At 55.7% G+C, this 13,956-nt stretch overlaps 1 protein-coding gene, 1 long non-coding RNA gene and 1 other non-coding gene across 11 annotated transcripts; 2 read left to right on the top strand and 1 right to left on the bottom strand.

The window, feature by feature from the left end:
• Positions 1-55: 55 nt before the first annotated feature.
• LOC101127792 (uncharacterized) lies at positions 56-10,584 on the top strand. 2 transcript variants are annotated; one of them, XR_010129447.1, is made up of 7 exons: positions 56-1,100; positions 2,579-4,349; positions 5,901-6,040; positions 6,429-6,555; positions 7,448-7,614; positions 8,852-8,999; positions 9,927-10,584. It is a non-coding gene; the product is annotated as an uncharacterized lncRNA (long non-coding RNA). The 2 variants fall into 2 exon arrangements; XR_002005288.3 differs by lacking the exons at positions 6,429-6,555; positions 7,448-7,614; positions 8,852-8,999; positions 9,927-10,584 and having other exon boundaries at positions 57-1,100; positions 5,901-6,301.
• Positions 904-1,011, top strand: MIR92B (microRNA mir-92b). The gene is given in 1 exon segment (NR_106333.1): positions 904-1,011. It is a non-coding gene; the product is annotated as a microRNA mir-92b (primary transcript).
• On the bottom strand, positions 1,316-13,909 carry THBS3 (thrombospondin 3). Of its 8 annotated transcripts, none has more exons than XM_004026872.5 (23): positions 13,525-13,838; positions 11,920-12,126; positions 10,782-11,038; positions 10,579-10,681; positions 9,241-9,267; positions 8,951-9,033; positions 8,815-8,866; positions 8,541-8,689; positions 7,990-8,130; positions 7,686-7,763; positions 7,146-7,298; positions 6,823-6,933; positions 6,626-6,733; positions 6,180-6,339; positions 5,724-5,842; positions 5,533-5,585; positions 4,140-4,333; positions 3,773-3,951; positions 3,611-3,659; positions 3,194-3,390; positions 2,772-2,944; positions 1,715-1,854; positions 1,316-1,627 (listed from the first exon to the last, which is right to left on the bottom strand). In XM_004026872.5, the coding sequence occupies exons 1-23, from the start codon at positions 13,601-13,603 to the stop codon at positions 1,569-1,571; spliced, it is 2,871 nt and encodes a 956-aa protein (XP_004026921.1). In that variant the 5' UTR covers positions 13,604-13,838; the 3' UTR covers positions 1,316-1,568. The 8 variants fall into 8 exon arrangements, with proteins under 8 accessions (XP_004026921.1, XP_018879272.1, XP_055217169.2 ...); XM_019023727.4 differs by having other exon boundaries at positions 5,533-5,581; positions 5,711-5,842; positions 13,525-13,763; XM_055361194.2 differs by lacking the exon at positions 13,525-13,838 and adding an exon at positions 12,698-13,486.
• Between the last annotated feature and the right edge of the window lie 47 nt (positions 13,910-13,956).

The following is a 13,956-nucleotide window of genomic DNA, read 5'->3' as shown; positions in this document are numbered from 1 at the left end:
GGCGACAGAGCAAGACTCCGTCTCAACACAAAAAAAGGGGGGGGGGGGTGCAGAGAGTAGGTGGGGTGACAGAATGGGATTTACGGACACAGAACTGTCCTTTGGGGAGCAGAATGGTATTGGGGACAGGTAGGCACGTAGCGGGGGGCAAAAGCACACGTGAGGTGCGTAATGCGCGACAGCCAAGAGGTGTGTGCGGCAGCAGTGCACGAGGGGAGGAAGCTATCCCAGGCCGCGGCAGCACATGGAACTTGGGTCCCGCAGTCGCAGGCTGCGCTCTAGGCCGACGGAAGCAGTTCCGCCTGTATTCAGAAAACAGTTCTCAGCCCCAAAGATACAGGTTGGAAAGAACACTTTAAAAACACTTCGGCGAGGCACGGGATTGGAGCGCATCAGATCAGCAGGCGAGAGACCACCGCTCTCGCCCGCGCGCCGCGCGGCGTCCGAGGCGCAGCTTTGTGCGCGGTGAGACCCTGGGGCAGGCGCTGGACGGGGTGGGGACATCTGACGTCAGCGCGCCCGGGAGCGCGGGCCGGGGAGGCGGGGAGCCCCCCCACTCGCAGGCCGGAGAAAACACGAGTAGCTAGGTGGGCGGCCCCAAACCTCAACTCCCGGCATTGCCAAGCAACAGCCATTCAGTTCGGTTGCTGGGACACGCGTCACCATGGCGACGGCTCCGCGCCGCGCAGTCTGAGTACTTAAAGAGCAAGCGCGCGCAACGCCCGGGCGACGGAAAGCGGCCTTCCGGGACTCCGCAAACTCCCGTTCTCCCTCCCCCCTCCCCCTTACCATTCCCTTTGCCTTCCGGGCGCCAAGTCTCTCTGGCCTCCAAGGTGAACCCAACTCCCCAGCGCGCCCCGGGTTCCCGGGTCGGGCCGGCTTCAGGCGGTGGGGAGCGGGATCCCGGGCCCCGGGCGGGCGGGAGGGACGGGACGCGGTGCAGTGTTGTTTTTTCCCCCGCCAATATTGCACTCGTCCCGGCCTCCGGCCCCCCCGGCCCCCCGGCCTCCCCGCTACCCCTAGCGGGGCAGCCCCCGCCCTCCTGGCTCTCCATCCCGGCGGATCTTTGATAGACTGGAGTGTCGCCGCTGCCACCGTGAGTAAGTGGGTCTGGGAGGACTTCGGGCATCCTCCCTCAGGCACCCTATCCTTCACTTAACTCCATCCAGCACCTCCCCCACCCGCATCCCCAAATCAGCCAAACTTCCCCTAGATCCCTAACTTCCACCCTCCCAGGCTTTCTCTTCTACTCGCCGATTCCTTCCACTTCCCCACCCTATCCCGGAAAATCCCTAAAATAAGCAGTTGCACTGGCTTAGAAAACAACCAAAACTTTATGGCAATGTGCTGTCATCTTTCCTGGGGTTAGTGCCTGAGTAATACCCCTTGAAAACTTCTCATCCCCTGAAGGGTGGGGTGACCACCCCTCTGGGACTGAACTCCTTTTGGGAGCCAGAGAAGGGTCTGTGGTTGGCTGAGGGGCTGTAGCTTAGACCTCAGGGTCTCCAGGATGGACCCCAAGGCCAAAGGGTCTAAAATTCTGAATTCTGAATCTGGTGGCCTCCTCCTCACACCCTTCCCTGGAGCAGCTGCCTCCGGAATGGCTCAAAGTCCTCAGGCACTGTGTCTGAAGAAGGGGAAATAAGTAAGGTCAGAGGATGTGGCTCTCCCACAAGGCATGAAGGATTAGGTTGATCTCAATCAGCCACCTCACCATTGCATCGATACTGGAGATTGGACCAAATTATGTTTTCTTGGGAGAAGCAGAATACACCAAGACGCCCCCCTCGCATGGATGTGTCAATGATCACCCCAGAATCCGCCACAAGCTGGGGTCCCTCATAGAGCTTCACCCTGTCCAGGATTCCAGGATAGGAGTATCCATTGGTGCTAGGGTGCCAGTGGGCACTGTGCCACCATGCCTGGGGCCTTGCTTTTCCCTAGCCCCCCTTGAGCTCACCAGGCCTGAGAGAGAAGGGAGGGAGGGAAAGGGAGGCAGGAAGGAGAGGGAAGGGGGGTGCTTTTCTCAGGCCTGGGGCCCCTAGCTCTTTGTCCGGCTCCTTTTGCATCTCAAAGCACCAGCCGCATTCCAAGCGAGGATTGGGTTGCCATGACAATAAGCACAATGGGCTGGGGGGTGAAGTCACCCGCTTCCCAGGCTCTAGTCCACCCCCTTTTATCCCCTGTCCTGGCACCCCACAGCCCCAGGCACCTTAAAGGGGAACCAACCCAGGTTCCTGGACTCTGGGCTCTTGGCCATGGAAAGTCCAGCCTCTAAGCAGACCCATTTCCCCTCCCTTCCTGTTCATCTCCACCAACTAGGGCTACTTGTTGGAGAGAAATGCAAAGTTGTGGACAAAGTGCTGAACCGAGGCCTGTGAAGTCAGGGCCTTGGTTTTCTCTTCTGTAAATGATGATCCCTTCCAGGTCAGATGATCCCTATCCAGGTTGATAAGACAGGTTCCAGGTCATACCAACTAAGGGACCAGATGTGATGTGCCCCTTCACAGATTGGCCTGGGTTTGGAGGCTTCTGGAGAACTGTAAAGGGCATCTAACCCAATGCCCTCATTTTACAGACAGGAAAATGGGTCATGGAGGAGGAGTGACTTCACCAACATCACTCATAGGTGCTTGTGTCCCTGGTGAGAAGGGTGATGGAGAGAAGTGGCTGCAGTCCCCACCCATGGAGAGGTCACTGGTGAATCCCAGCTAAAGAGGAAGGACAGGCCCGGCCTGAGTCCCACAGGTGGGCTCAGCCCCTCTCCTTACCGAATGTAGCCAACTTGAGGCCGGTGCAGAAGCTGCCAGCGATAGGAGGTCTTGTCCCGCCAGCCCACATTTCGTGGGTCTGTCCACAGCAGTCGTACCTGATCGGGGGTGTGGCCAGTATGCCACAGGGCATTTCGGAGGTGCTCACCTGGGCCAGACACTGATGTCACTGCCTAGGAGACATTGGCAAAGACAGTGGGTCAACTGCAGAACTGGAGTGAGGGGAGACAACAGGTCGGTAAGTGCAGGTGGGAAAGGGAGTCAAGGCGGTCATGAAAATGCCCTGGGGCCCCAGAGAGCCGGCCTCCAAGCCAGATGTCTGGGTAAGAGGGTTCCCAGTCAAGCAGTGGGGGAGGCCCTGGGGCTGCAGAGGAGAGCTTTGGGAAAGGGCCCTGGGTTGGGGAATCTGAGCAGCTGGGGACCTTGAGCTGCAGCCCGGGCTGGGCAACCGCCCGGAAGGGTGTAGCCTGCCAGTAGGTCTGCTCGGTCTGCTTCCACATGACTACGTAGAAGCGGCCACTGTCTTGATAACTGAAGAGAAAGCCTGCGTAGTCATCATCAGTCACTGTGTTCACATGGAAGGTGCCTTCAAAGTCCACACCATTGAAGGCCGTGTATCCTGGGGTGGGGGTGGGATAAAGGTCAGGGGCAGCAAAGCTACTGGCAGCCCATCATGGGGTGAAGTTGGGAAGGGATGCCTGCTATGTATGTGGCCAGCTTGTGCCACTGCCTTCTCTCTCGCCACTTTGCCCATTCTCCCTGTCTGTTTCCTCCCCTACCCTCTGCCCCTATAGGATTCCTCCATTTGGAAGTGATTGAACTGCATATCCCTTACATACCAACTGCCAAGCCAGGGTCACTGTTCATGGTCTGAACGATTTCCATGCCCTGGGGTTGTATAGTAAAGAAAAAGCTGTGATGCAGGTGTGCTATCGCTCCCAGGCCCCCCGCCCCAGTAGCCCTGTCTGATAGCACCTGCCCAGCCCACTGCCCCGAGTTACCTGGTTGAGCACAACCCAGTTTGGGTCAATCTGAGCATCACCCTCAGGATCCAGGACGACGGTCTGATAGGCCCGAAAATCCGTAAGCGTTACCTCTGCACTTTCAGGACACACATCCAGGGGGTCGACCACAGCATCATTGTCAAAGTCATCCTCACACACATCACCAACACCATTGCCTGGGCAGAGTGAGGCTGGGTGCTCAGGAAGGCCCCGGCCACTGCCATTAGGCAACAATACCATCTGTTGGGCCTGCATTCCTGACATCTTTCCCCACCTTGCCCTTCCTCACTTCCCAACAGGGCTTGCTGCCTCCACCGGGGCAAAGGCAACACCAGTCTAACGTGCTCTGGGTCCCCAGGCTTACCATCTGAGTCCTTCTGATTGGGATTGGGTACCAGGCGGCAGTTATCAGGACCAGGAGGCACATAATCTGGGATGCCATCATTGTCATCATCCCCATCACACTCATCTCCAAGTCCATCGTTATCAGAGTCCAGCTGGGAGCTATTTGGCAGCTGTGGGCAGTTGTCCTTGGTGTCCTGATGCCCATCCCCATCGCTAATCAGAAGAACAGGTACCAAATAAAGGATTTAAAGGTACTCCTTGTCCTTCCCTTCGCTTCTGCCTGGGAGTCTCTGGAGCCTACTCTGCATACAATCAGACCCCTGGCAGTCAGCCAGGTGAGGTGAAGGTCTGGCAGTAGGAATGGAGGGATGACTATAAGAATAACTTCCTGCTCAATAGCAATAGAGAATTAAGGCTAAATCATAGAAGGAATTTAGAATATACTATGGCCTGGGCACAGTGGCTCATGCCTGTATTCCCAGCACTTTGGGAGGCCAAGGCGGGCAGATTCACCTGAGGTCAGGAGTTCGAGACCAGCCTGGCCAACACGATGAAACCGTGTCTCTACTAAAAATACAAAAATTAGCTGAGCTTGGTAGCACGCGCCTGTAATCCCAGCTACTCGGGAGGCTGAGGCAGGAAAATTGCTTGAACCCTGGAGGTGGAGGTTGCAGTGAGCCGATATCACTGCACTCCAGCTTGAGTGACAGAGCAAGACTCCATCTCAAAAAAAAAAAGGAGGCCGGGCGCGGTGGCTCACGCCTGTAATCCCAGCACTTTGGGAGGCCGAGGCAGGCAAATCACGAGATCAGGAGATCGAGACCATCCTGGTTAACACAGTGAAGCCCGTCTCTACTAAAAACACAAAAAATTAGCTGGGCGTGGTGGCAGGCGCCTGTAGTCCTAGCTACTTGGGAGGCTGAGGCAGAAGAATGGCGTGAACTCAGGAGGTGGAGCTTGCAGTGAACCGAGATCACGCCACTGTACTCCAGCCTGGGCGACAGAGCAAGACTCCATCTCAAAAAAAAAAAAAAGGATATACTAGAGGAAAGTAAAATATCCCCTATAAGACCTTGCATTTCGCTGGCACAGTGGCTCATACCTGTAATCACAGCACTTTGGGAGGCAGAGGCTGGCGGATCACCTGAGGTCAGGAGTTCGAGACCAGCCTGGCCAACATGGTGAAACCCTGTCTCTACTGAAATACAAGAATTAGCTGGGCTTGGTAGCACACGCCTGTAATCCTAGCCACTCAGGGAGGTTGAGGCATGAGAATCACTTGACCCTGGGAGACGGAGGTTGCAGTGAGCCAAGATCGTGCCACTGTACTCCAGCCTAGGTGACAGAGCAAGACTCCGTCTCAGAAAGACAAAAAAAAAGAAAGACCTTGCATCTCTTGACCAAGACCTTACCTGTCTTCATTAGTATCACAGACATCCCCCACCAGGTCGCTGTCTGCATCTGTCTGAGAGAGAGGGACCTGTTCTCACCATCTCCTCTTGATAACTCTGAAGAGGGTGATCTGACCACTTTCCATCCAAAGGGCTGGGGCTTCATCCATCAGTACCCTCATCCCTCCCCTGTCCTTACCATCTCCCTGTACCTGGGTAGGATTGCTCATTTCAGGGCAGCTGTCGCAAGCATCTCCCACCCCGTCCTCATCCCTGTCTGTCTGTAGTGGGTTGGGGACTTTAGGGCAATTGTCCAATCCATTGGGGATGCCTAGAAGACATGGGTAGCACAAGGTTGTTACTAGAACATGCCATATTCTCTCTTCTAGGTTGGTGAAAGTCCCGAACTTTGTCTCCCCACCCAGAGGACAACTGGCCAGGAAATCTGCCTGTTTCTTGTCTCACCCTCTAGTCCACACTCTGCCTAACGCTACGCCCTACCTCACATTCCTATTGACATCTGCTGCAGGTAATCTCTCCTCACCCAGGCCAACGTCCACAAGCCTGCCTCCCTACTTCACAGAGACTTCCTAGCTTCCCTGCTTCATCCCCACCTGATCCAAATTCTCACAGGTCCCCCAGCCACCCCTTCAGCCCCAGGCCTGCACCATCCCCATCCACGTCGTTGTCACAGGCATCTCCTTCCCCATTGCCATCTGTGTCCTTCTGGTCATTGTTGGGAACGTTGGGGCAATTGTCACAGGCATCACCAAATGAATCTGTATCTGAGTTCTGCTGGTCTTTGTTGGGGAACAGCCGGCAGTTGTCCTGGGCAGAGGGGTGGGAGGGGAAGGGTCAGGTCTCCCCTAAATCACTTGTCATCTTGCACCTACCTTGTCTCTGTATCCTTTTCTAAGATCACACCCTTGTGATGGACAAACTGCTCAGTACAGTCCCACCCACCCAGCCTCCTTGTCCTGGGCACGAGGTTTTTGCCTCCCTGATTTGGAGTATTGGGCCCTTACTAGAGAGCTGCCAGATGAGGTAAGTGAGGCACTGAGAGGACAGGAGGAGGGGAGAGGAGCTTCAAGGGGCAGGGCAGTCTGGGAGTCACCTCAACATTCTTGATCCCATCCCCATCAGCATCATCATCACACTGGTCCCCCACACCATCATTATCAGCATCTTCCTGCCCAGAGTTGGGTGTCAAAAGGCAGTTGTCCTAAAGTTCAGGGGAAGAGGATGGATGAGTTCTGGCCTGACCCAGCTTGGGCTCCCCACTACGCCCCCTTGCCCGCCTGCTCCCTGCACCTGTTTGCAGTGTTTGTTGTTGTCCATGCAGGGCAGTGCTTGGTCTGGGTAGCCATCGATGTCTGTGTCAGTCCCACACACGTTCCCATTCCCAGCCCAGCCCACGTTACACTAGGGCAACACAAAGAGTAGGAGCTAGCAGTTTGGTCTGGCTCCCCTCCTCCCTCTATTTTCCCTGCTTCAGGTCCTATTCTCCCCACCAAACAGTTCCTGGGCCCAGGCCCACCTCTCTCCTATGAAGGCCCCCAACCCAGGCCCTAAACATAGCCCTACTCCTTTCCCCAGACCCTCCCTTTTCCTTCCACGCCTGAAGCCTAGCTCACCTGGCAGGACACTGCACCATTGCGTTCAAAGAGACAGTGAGCATGGATGTGGCAGGGGCTGTGGGCTGGGCTGTGGCAGGTCCGGGCTGGGAGGCAGCCCTGGCTCTGGTTGCCCAGGAAACCCAGGCGGCAGGGACCACACTTGAAAGAGCCCTAAGAGTGGAGAGGCAGCATCTTAGGAAGGAGGGTGAGCCCACCAGGCACCCAGGACCAGCACTGCTCCACCTGCGGGGTGTGGGCTGGGCACTCAATTATGCCAGGCATATCAGTATCTCCTTTAGGTTCTCATGACAACCTTTCAGGGTGGATAACAGCCTCAGTTTTCAGATGAGGAAGCTGAGGCTCAGAAAAGTTAAATAACCTGCCAAAGAGCTAGCAAGAGGCAAACCAGTATTCCAAACCAAGTCCATGTGAACACCTAATCTGTGTAGCGCCCTGGGGAGGAGGAAAGGCAGCAGGAAATTTGAAGGTAAGAAGGGGCGGGGGTTGGGGTTTTACCATTCCCACCACCCCAGAATACACTCAGGATATTCAGCTCACCACAGTGTTGGTGCAGATGGAGTTTGGGTCACAGCCACCATTGTTGCCATCGTTGCATTCATCGATGTCATTGCAGACCTGAAGGGGCAGACTTTGGGTGGAACCAGACCTATGGTGGGTCTCCTCAGATACAGCAGAGGACACTGGTATGGCCTTATCTGTGAACATCAACATTAAGCCCAGACCCAAAGCCGATGCAAAGCCATCCATGTCCCATTCATCACAAGGGTCCCATGTCCAACCCAGAAGCCCCTGGCCTCTACAAGGCCAAGATCCCTTGTCCACACACACTACCCAGTCTGACCTGTTTGCTGGCCCGGGCATAGTCAATGCCCACACCAGACACCTGTGTGCCCTTGTACCCTCGAGGACAGGCCTCACAGTGGAAGCCGGGCATGGTGTTGATGCAGCTGGAGCCCGGGAAACAGGGGTCAGCATGAGCACACTGGGGACCAGATGAGAAGGCAGAGGTCAGGCCGCCCTCTGGGAAACTCAGGTCCCTGCCTGTGATCCAGGAACCATTGCTCCAGGTCTCCCCTTTGTGCAGCTCTCCCCACACAACTGCCTTGTGCTCCTGGTCCCCACCCCGCTTCCCTCGGGGTTCCCTCTGTCCCTCCCCATGCCACTGGTCGCCATCTCAAGCCTCCCCTGCAGTTTCCCCAGCTCCTTCCCTGTATGGCCTTCAGTCTTTGCCCCAGGCCTTCTGTCTCTCCCATCTTGCATTTCTCTTGCCTCTGACCTCTCCTAAACTCCAGATTCCTCTCCTCCGGACCAGCATTTATCCCACCCTCTTGGGCGCCTCCTGACATCCTCACCCCAGTTTTCTGTACCCTTCTGGGCTCTGCCCTCCCCCACCTCATTGATGTCACTGCAGTGGGTGCCGTTGCCCTGCAGGCCGGGGGGGCAAGGCCCACAGCGGTAGCCTGGGTACTCGTACACTTCCATGCAGTCCACACCTCGGAAGCAGGGATTGGGGCTGCAGTGGGAACGCTGCTCATGGAAGCCTGAGGGGTGGACACAGTCAGAGCTACCCGGTGGTCACTATTTAAGCCACCAGAAGGGAAAGCCAAAGCCATCGGGTGGGGAACGTGGCATGGTCATGTGGAGCCTCCCCTGCTCTCCCACTCACCGCACACCTGACACTCCATAATGGTGTTTCGGATCAGGGACATCTCCTTCACCTGGAGAAGGATGGGGAGGAGTCAGCACTTGACATCTGCACCCTACCCCAGAATCAGTGCCACCCTTCGCCAGCCCACCCAAACCTGGTCTCGTATATCATCCCGCAGCTCCACCAGGATCTGGTTGAAGAGGGTGAGTTGGGTGACCAGCGCCTTGGTCTGCTCCCCTGTCGGGACCCAGGGTGTGAGGGGCTCAGTACTGGAGCACCAGTCCTGGGCCCTCCATGGGCAATAAGCCAGTACCTGCCACGGCTGCCCACCCCTGCCTTTAAACCTACTACATTCCTGACTGAAGAGGACTTAGTTTCAGGCAGCTGCCAGAGCCTGGGGTCTCCTCCCCACTCCCCACTTCCACTTCAGTGTGGCCTACTCACCTAGAATGGAGTGCAGTGCATTGGTCACTGGAGAGGAGAAGAAAACATAGTCAGAGGGGTGAGGTGAAGTGAAGAGAGGCCTGGTTGGTGAGAAGGAGGAAGGAAGGTGAGGACAGGGACAGGGCTGGAGCCCCAGAATAAAGATGGGGTGCTGGATGCTGGGAGGGCAGAGCTGGCAGACAAGCAGTGCCAGCTCCTTCTATGGGGCAAAAGGCCCTCTAAGGGAGTTGCTTCACAGGAAGTTAAAATCCAAATCCTCGTGGTTCCTAGGCATGGTAGTGGCAGAAGGGATGGACCCAAAGCAGGGCCAGGGACCCAGTATATCCCCCCTTTTTTTTTTGAGTCGGAGTCTTGCTCTGTTGCCCAGGCTAGAATGCAGTGGCGTGATCTCTGCTCACCACAACCTCCACCTCCCGGGTTCAAGCAACTCTCCTGCCTCCGCCTCCCGAGTAGCTGGGACTACAGGTGCCCACACCATGCCCAGCTAATTTTTTGTATTTTTTAGTAGAGAGGAGGTTTCACAGTGTTGGCCAGGCTGGTCTTGAACTCCTGACCTTGAGTGATCAGCCCACCTCAGCCTCCCAAAGTGCTGGGATTACAGGTGTGAGCCACCACACCCAGCCATCCCATTCCCTTCTTCAAGAGCTCTCCCTCAAATATCTGGGAAAGGTGGGTCTTTTATTTAGGTGAGAGCTTCTGAACATCCCTGTCAGAGAGACCAGGCAGATGGGCAACGCTCAGAGAAATTGCTGGTGACAGCTGCCAGTGAGAACTATAAAAGACTCGAGACCAGGCCGGGCGCGGTGGCTTACGCCTGTAATCCCAGCACTTTGAGAGGCCGAGGTGGGTGCATCACTTGAGATTAGGTGTTTGAGACCAGCCTGGCCAACGTGGTGAAACCCCATCTCTACTAAAAATGCAAAAATTAGCCAGGCATGGTGGAGGGCGCCTGTAATCCCAGCTACTTGGGAGGCTGAGGCAGGAGAATCACTTGAACCCAGGAGGTGGAGACTGCAGTGACCCAGATTGCACCACTGCACGCCGGCCTGGGCAACAGGACAAGACTCCATCACCAAAAAAAAAAAATACTCGAGACCAGTATCTCTTGGTCAGCCAAGGCCAAGCAATTAACCAATTATCTTAGATCGCTTTTTTTCTGGGATGGGTGTATTGGAGATTGTGGAGTCAGGTGAAAGATTTGGAATAACAGGGTTAGAAACCCTAGGAACAGGTGAGCCAAAGGAATGGGTTTTAAGGGAGAGGGAGATCAAGAAGACAGGAGTCACCAAAGGCCACAGGATCCGTGGTCCAATGTCAGCAAACAAGTCTCTGTGTTACCTGCACTGTGGATGGACTCGTCCCCTTGGAATGGACACTCACTCAGGGCTCCTACCCGGGCCATGGACCCACCCAGAATAATTTTCATAGATTCCACAAAGCCCTGGGGGGATAGCAGCAGAGTAAGGTGGGAAGGTCCACCAACCCCTTCCCCAGCTGGTGCAAACTATTTCCACAGAACTCAGAGGCTCCTCCCGGCTCACCTGCATCCTCAAATACGCCTTCTGTCCAGTCCTAATCTCCAGCCCATCGACCTCCGCTGGAGGAATGGGGGCCAGTGCTGGAAGGCCTGCATGTTGGTCACCCAGTTTGCAGTCCACGTAGAGATGTAGGGCAGGGCTGGGTCTGGAGGGACCTCGGAGTCGCAGGAGAACTGTGTGTGTGCGCCCATCAGCCAGGCCTGCTTGCTGTAGGTTCACGGCGTGGACTTTGCCATCCTCCCGCTGGTATCGCACCAGTACTGCCCAGGAGGGGAGATCAGTATGGGCGCTACCCCCCACCCCCTGCCTCCCAGCTGAGCCTTGGATCAACTCTGCTGGATATCACATCTCTAGGGCCCCTATCCCTAATTCTACTATGTGGCTCTCAACACCTTGTATTTAATAGGTACACAATAAATGTTTTTGAAATTGGTTTAGAGGCCAGGCACGGTGGCTCACACCTGTAATCCCAGCACTTTAGAAGGCCAAGGTGGGCAGATCACTTGAGGTCAGGAGTTCGAGAACAGCCTGGTCAACATGGCGAAACCCCGTTTCTACTAAAAATACAAAAGTTAGCCAGGCATGGTGGTGGGCACCTGTAGTCCCAGCTACTCAGGAGGCTGAGATAGGAGAATTGCTTGAACCCAGGAGGCAGAGGTTGCAGTGAGCTGAGATTATACCACTGCACTCCAGCCTAGGTGACAAAGCAAGACTCCATTTAAAAAAATAATTGGTTTAGAGACAAATACTTTCTTAGTCTTCATTGGTATCAGATGACTGTATCCTCTCCTAGGGTGACAGCTGGTTTTGTGGCCACTGACCTGTTCCAGGGATCTGAAAGACCTTTCTGTATTACCGCTGAGGCAGAGACATGCCTCACCTTCCTTCCAGGCATCCCCAAGTACAACCTCCCATCCCTATAAATATCAGGACTCAAGCCTCACCCTATTGTTTGGTACATGGGCTCCTAAAGCACCTTATAAGCACCCCATACCAGGTGCCCCTGATGTCTGGGCACAGCCTGATGGGATCTTGGTCCCTAGTGGAGGCCAAGGAGAATGAGGAAGCACTTGGGAAGTAGGGATGAGGGAGAGTGCTTAAGGAGGTCACCATTACAAGAAAGGAGATGCCCACCAGTCACCTTTGTTGATCTTGCCTACAACAGAGGCCTCCAGCCATCGAGTGTTGTCTTGGCGAGAATAGAGGCCAAAGAGGACACCACCCTGCTTGGGGGGCAGGCGGAAGGTGGATAAGAGGTAGATGTCCCCAGCAGTGAGCAAGGCTGTCCGGATCTTCTCTGCCACAGCTACCATCTGCCGAGACTCGCCCACAGTCAGCAGGTCAATTACTGGTCAGGCAGGGGTTATCAAGGTTAGAGAATAGGATCAAATGCTAAGGTATGCCCTACCCTGAGCCCACATCACCCGCTACCCCCACCACCAGGCAGCGTTAGTCACCTCAAAATTCAACCCTTGGCTAGGCATGGTGGCTCGCACCTGTAATCCCAACACTTTGGGAGGCTGAGGCAGGTGTATCGCCTAAGGTCAGGAGTTCGAGACCAGCCTGGCCAACACGGTGAAACCCCGTGTCTACTAAAAATACAAAAACAACAACAACAAAAAAGAAAAAACAACCACCTAGCCGGGCGTGGTGGCGGGCACCTGTAATCCCAGCTACTCAGGAGGCTGAGGCAGGAGACTCGCTTGAACCTGGGAGGTGGAGGTTGCAGTGAGCCGAGATCGCGCCATTGCACTCCAGCCTGGGCAACAAGAGTGAAACTCCATCTCAAAAAAACAAAACGAAAACAAAAAAAAAAAAACCTCAACCCTTGTTGCTCTCAGAGGACAGAGGCACTGTGCCTTCCTTTCCCCATTATTGCCTATTACTATCTTCCGGGAACCTGCAGGTTTGAGACTCACTTGGAAACACAGAAACAGCACCCCGCAAATTTGAGATGCCCCCACCAGGTGGCGCAAAGGAGATGCTGTGCTGATCCCCCACAGGAGTGGCACCTGGTGTCCACAACGTAGAAATGGGAGGCAGCTTCTCTTTCCACTCCTGGATTTGGCTCGTTCCACACCCTAGTTCCCCTCCTCCCATCCTAGGGGCGCAGCACACTCGCTCTGGATAAGAACAGCTGCCCACTGAGGACTCTGACCCTCCCACCATCTGGGCTATCTCCCACGGGAATGTAGGACCCAGCTCCTCTGCCTCCTGTGTCCTGGCCAATCTGTGGTTTTCCCTCCAGCCAGTAAAGAATCTATGCCTGTGTCATCTGCTCCAGCTACCTCTCCCACATCCATCGGCCCATCCCACCACCAGACCTCCGGGAGAGCCCGGGCTTCTTGGTCCCCACCCCCGCCCTGTCCTTGGGCAGCCAGGAGCCCAGGGGGACGAAGCCCAGGGACCTACAGTACGCCCACCTTCAGGCTGCTCTCCCAGACCCTAGGGTGCCTACAGATGCTCAGGAACCACCCCAGCCAGGCAGCCTGAGCATCCAGTTCCTGAGTCCTCTGCCCTGGCCTCATGCCTGACCCTGTCCTGTTCCAACTCCCCCACTACTCTCCGGTGCCCACTCCTCTCCACCAGGCCATAATTTCACCAACTCTAGGCAGTCTTAAGTTTTCGTCTGGCTCAATTTCTGGACTCTTCCCCTCTCCCCTTGCCCACATGTTCTCTGCTACTTGGGCTGAGGGCAAATGGGGAAGAGGCAGAGAGCGGTCTAAGAGGATGGAGACAGGCTTACCCTGCAGATCCTGACTGGCAGATGCGAAAAAGCAAAGGAGGAGAAGAGCCAGGGCCCCCCGAAGTTCTTGCGTCTCCATGCCTCTCAGCCGGCTCACTACCCCTGGCAGGCAGGCAGCTGGGAGGGGAAAAGGCTAGGCGGAGAGAGCAGGAGCCGGGGGGCGGAGGGACAGAGTTGGAGGGGGGGCCAGCAGGCGGGTGAGGGGGGGCTGAAACAAAGAGCTGCCAATCACCCTGGAGGCATCATCAGCTCTGGGAACTAGGGGCACTGGGAAAGAATCCTGGAGGCCTCCCTGCTTTCTACCTCTCCCTAATGATCCTCCCCCAGGTGCCTCCCTCTCCGCAGTCATCATTGTTGGGGGTCTCGGCATACAGCGCTACCGAATGCCACTGTTTTCTGGAAGCCACGATTGTGGAAGGCAAGAACCCCTGG

This window comes from Gorilla gorilla, chromosome 1 (assembly GCF_029281585.2).
Source record: "Gorilla gorilla gorilla isolate KB3781 chromosome 1, NHGRI_mGorGor1-v2.1_pri, whole genome shotgun sequence".
Taxonomy (NCBI): domain Eukaryota; kingdom Metazoa; phylum Chordata; class Mammalia; order Primates; family Hominidae; genus Gorilla; species Gorilla gorilla.
This window is presented reverse-complemented; position numbering and strand designations above follow the sequence as displayed.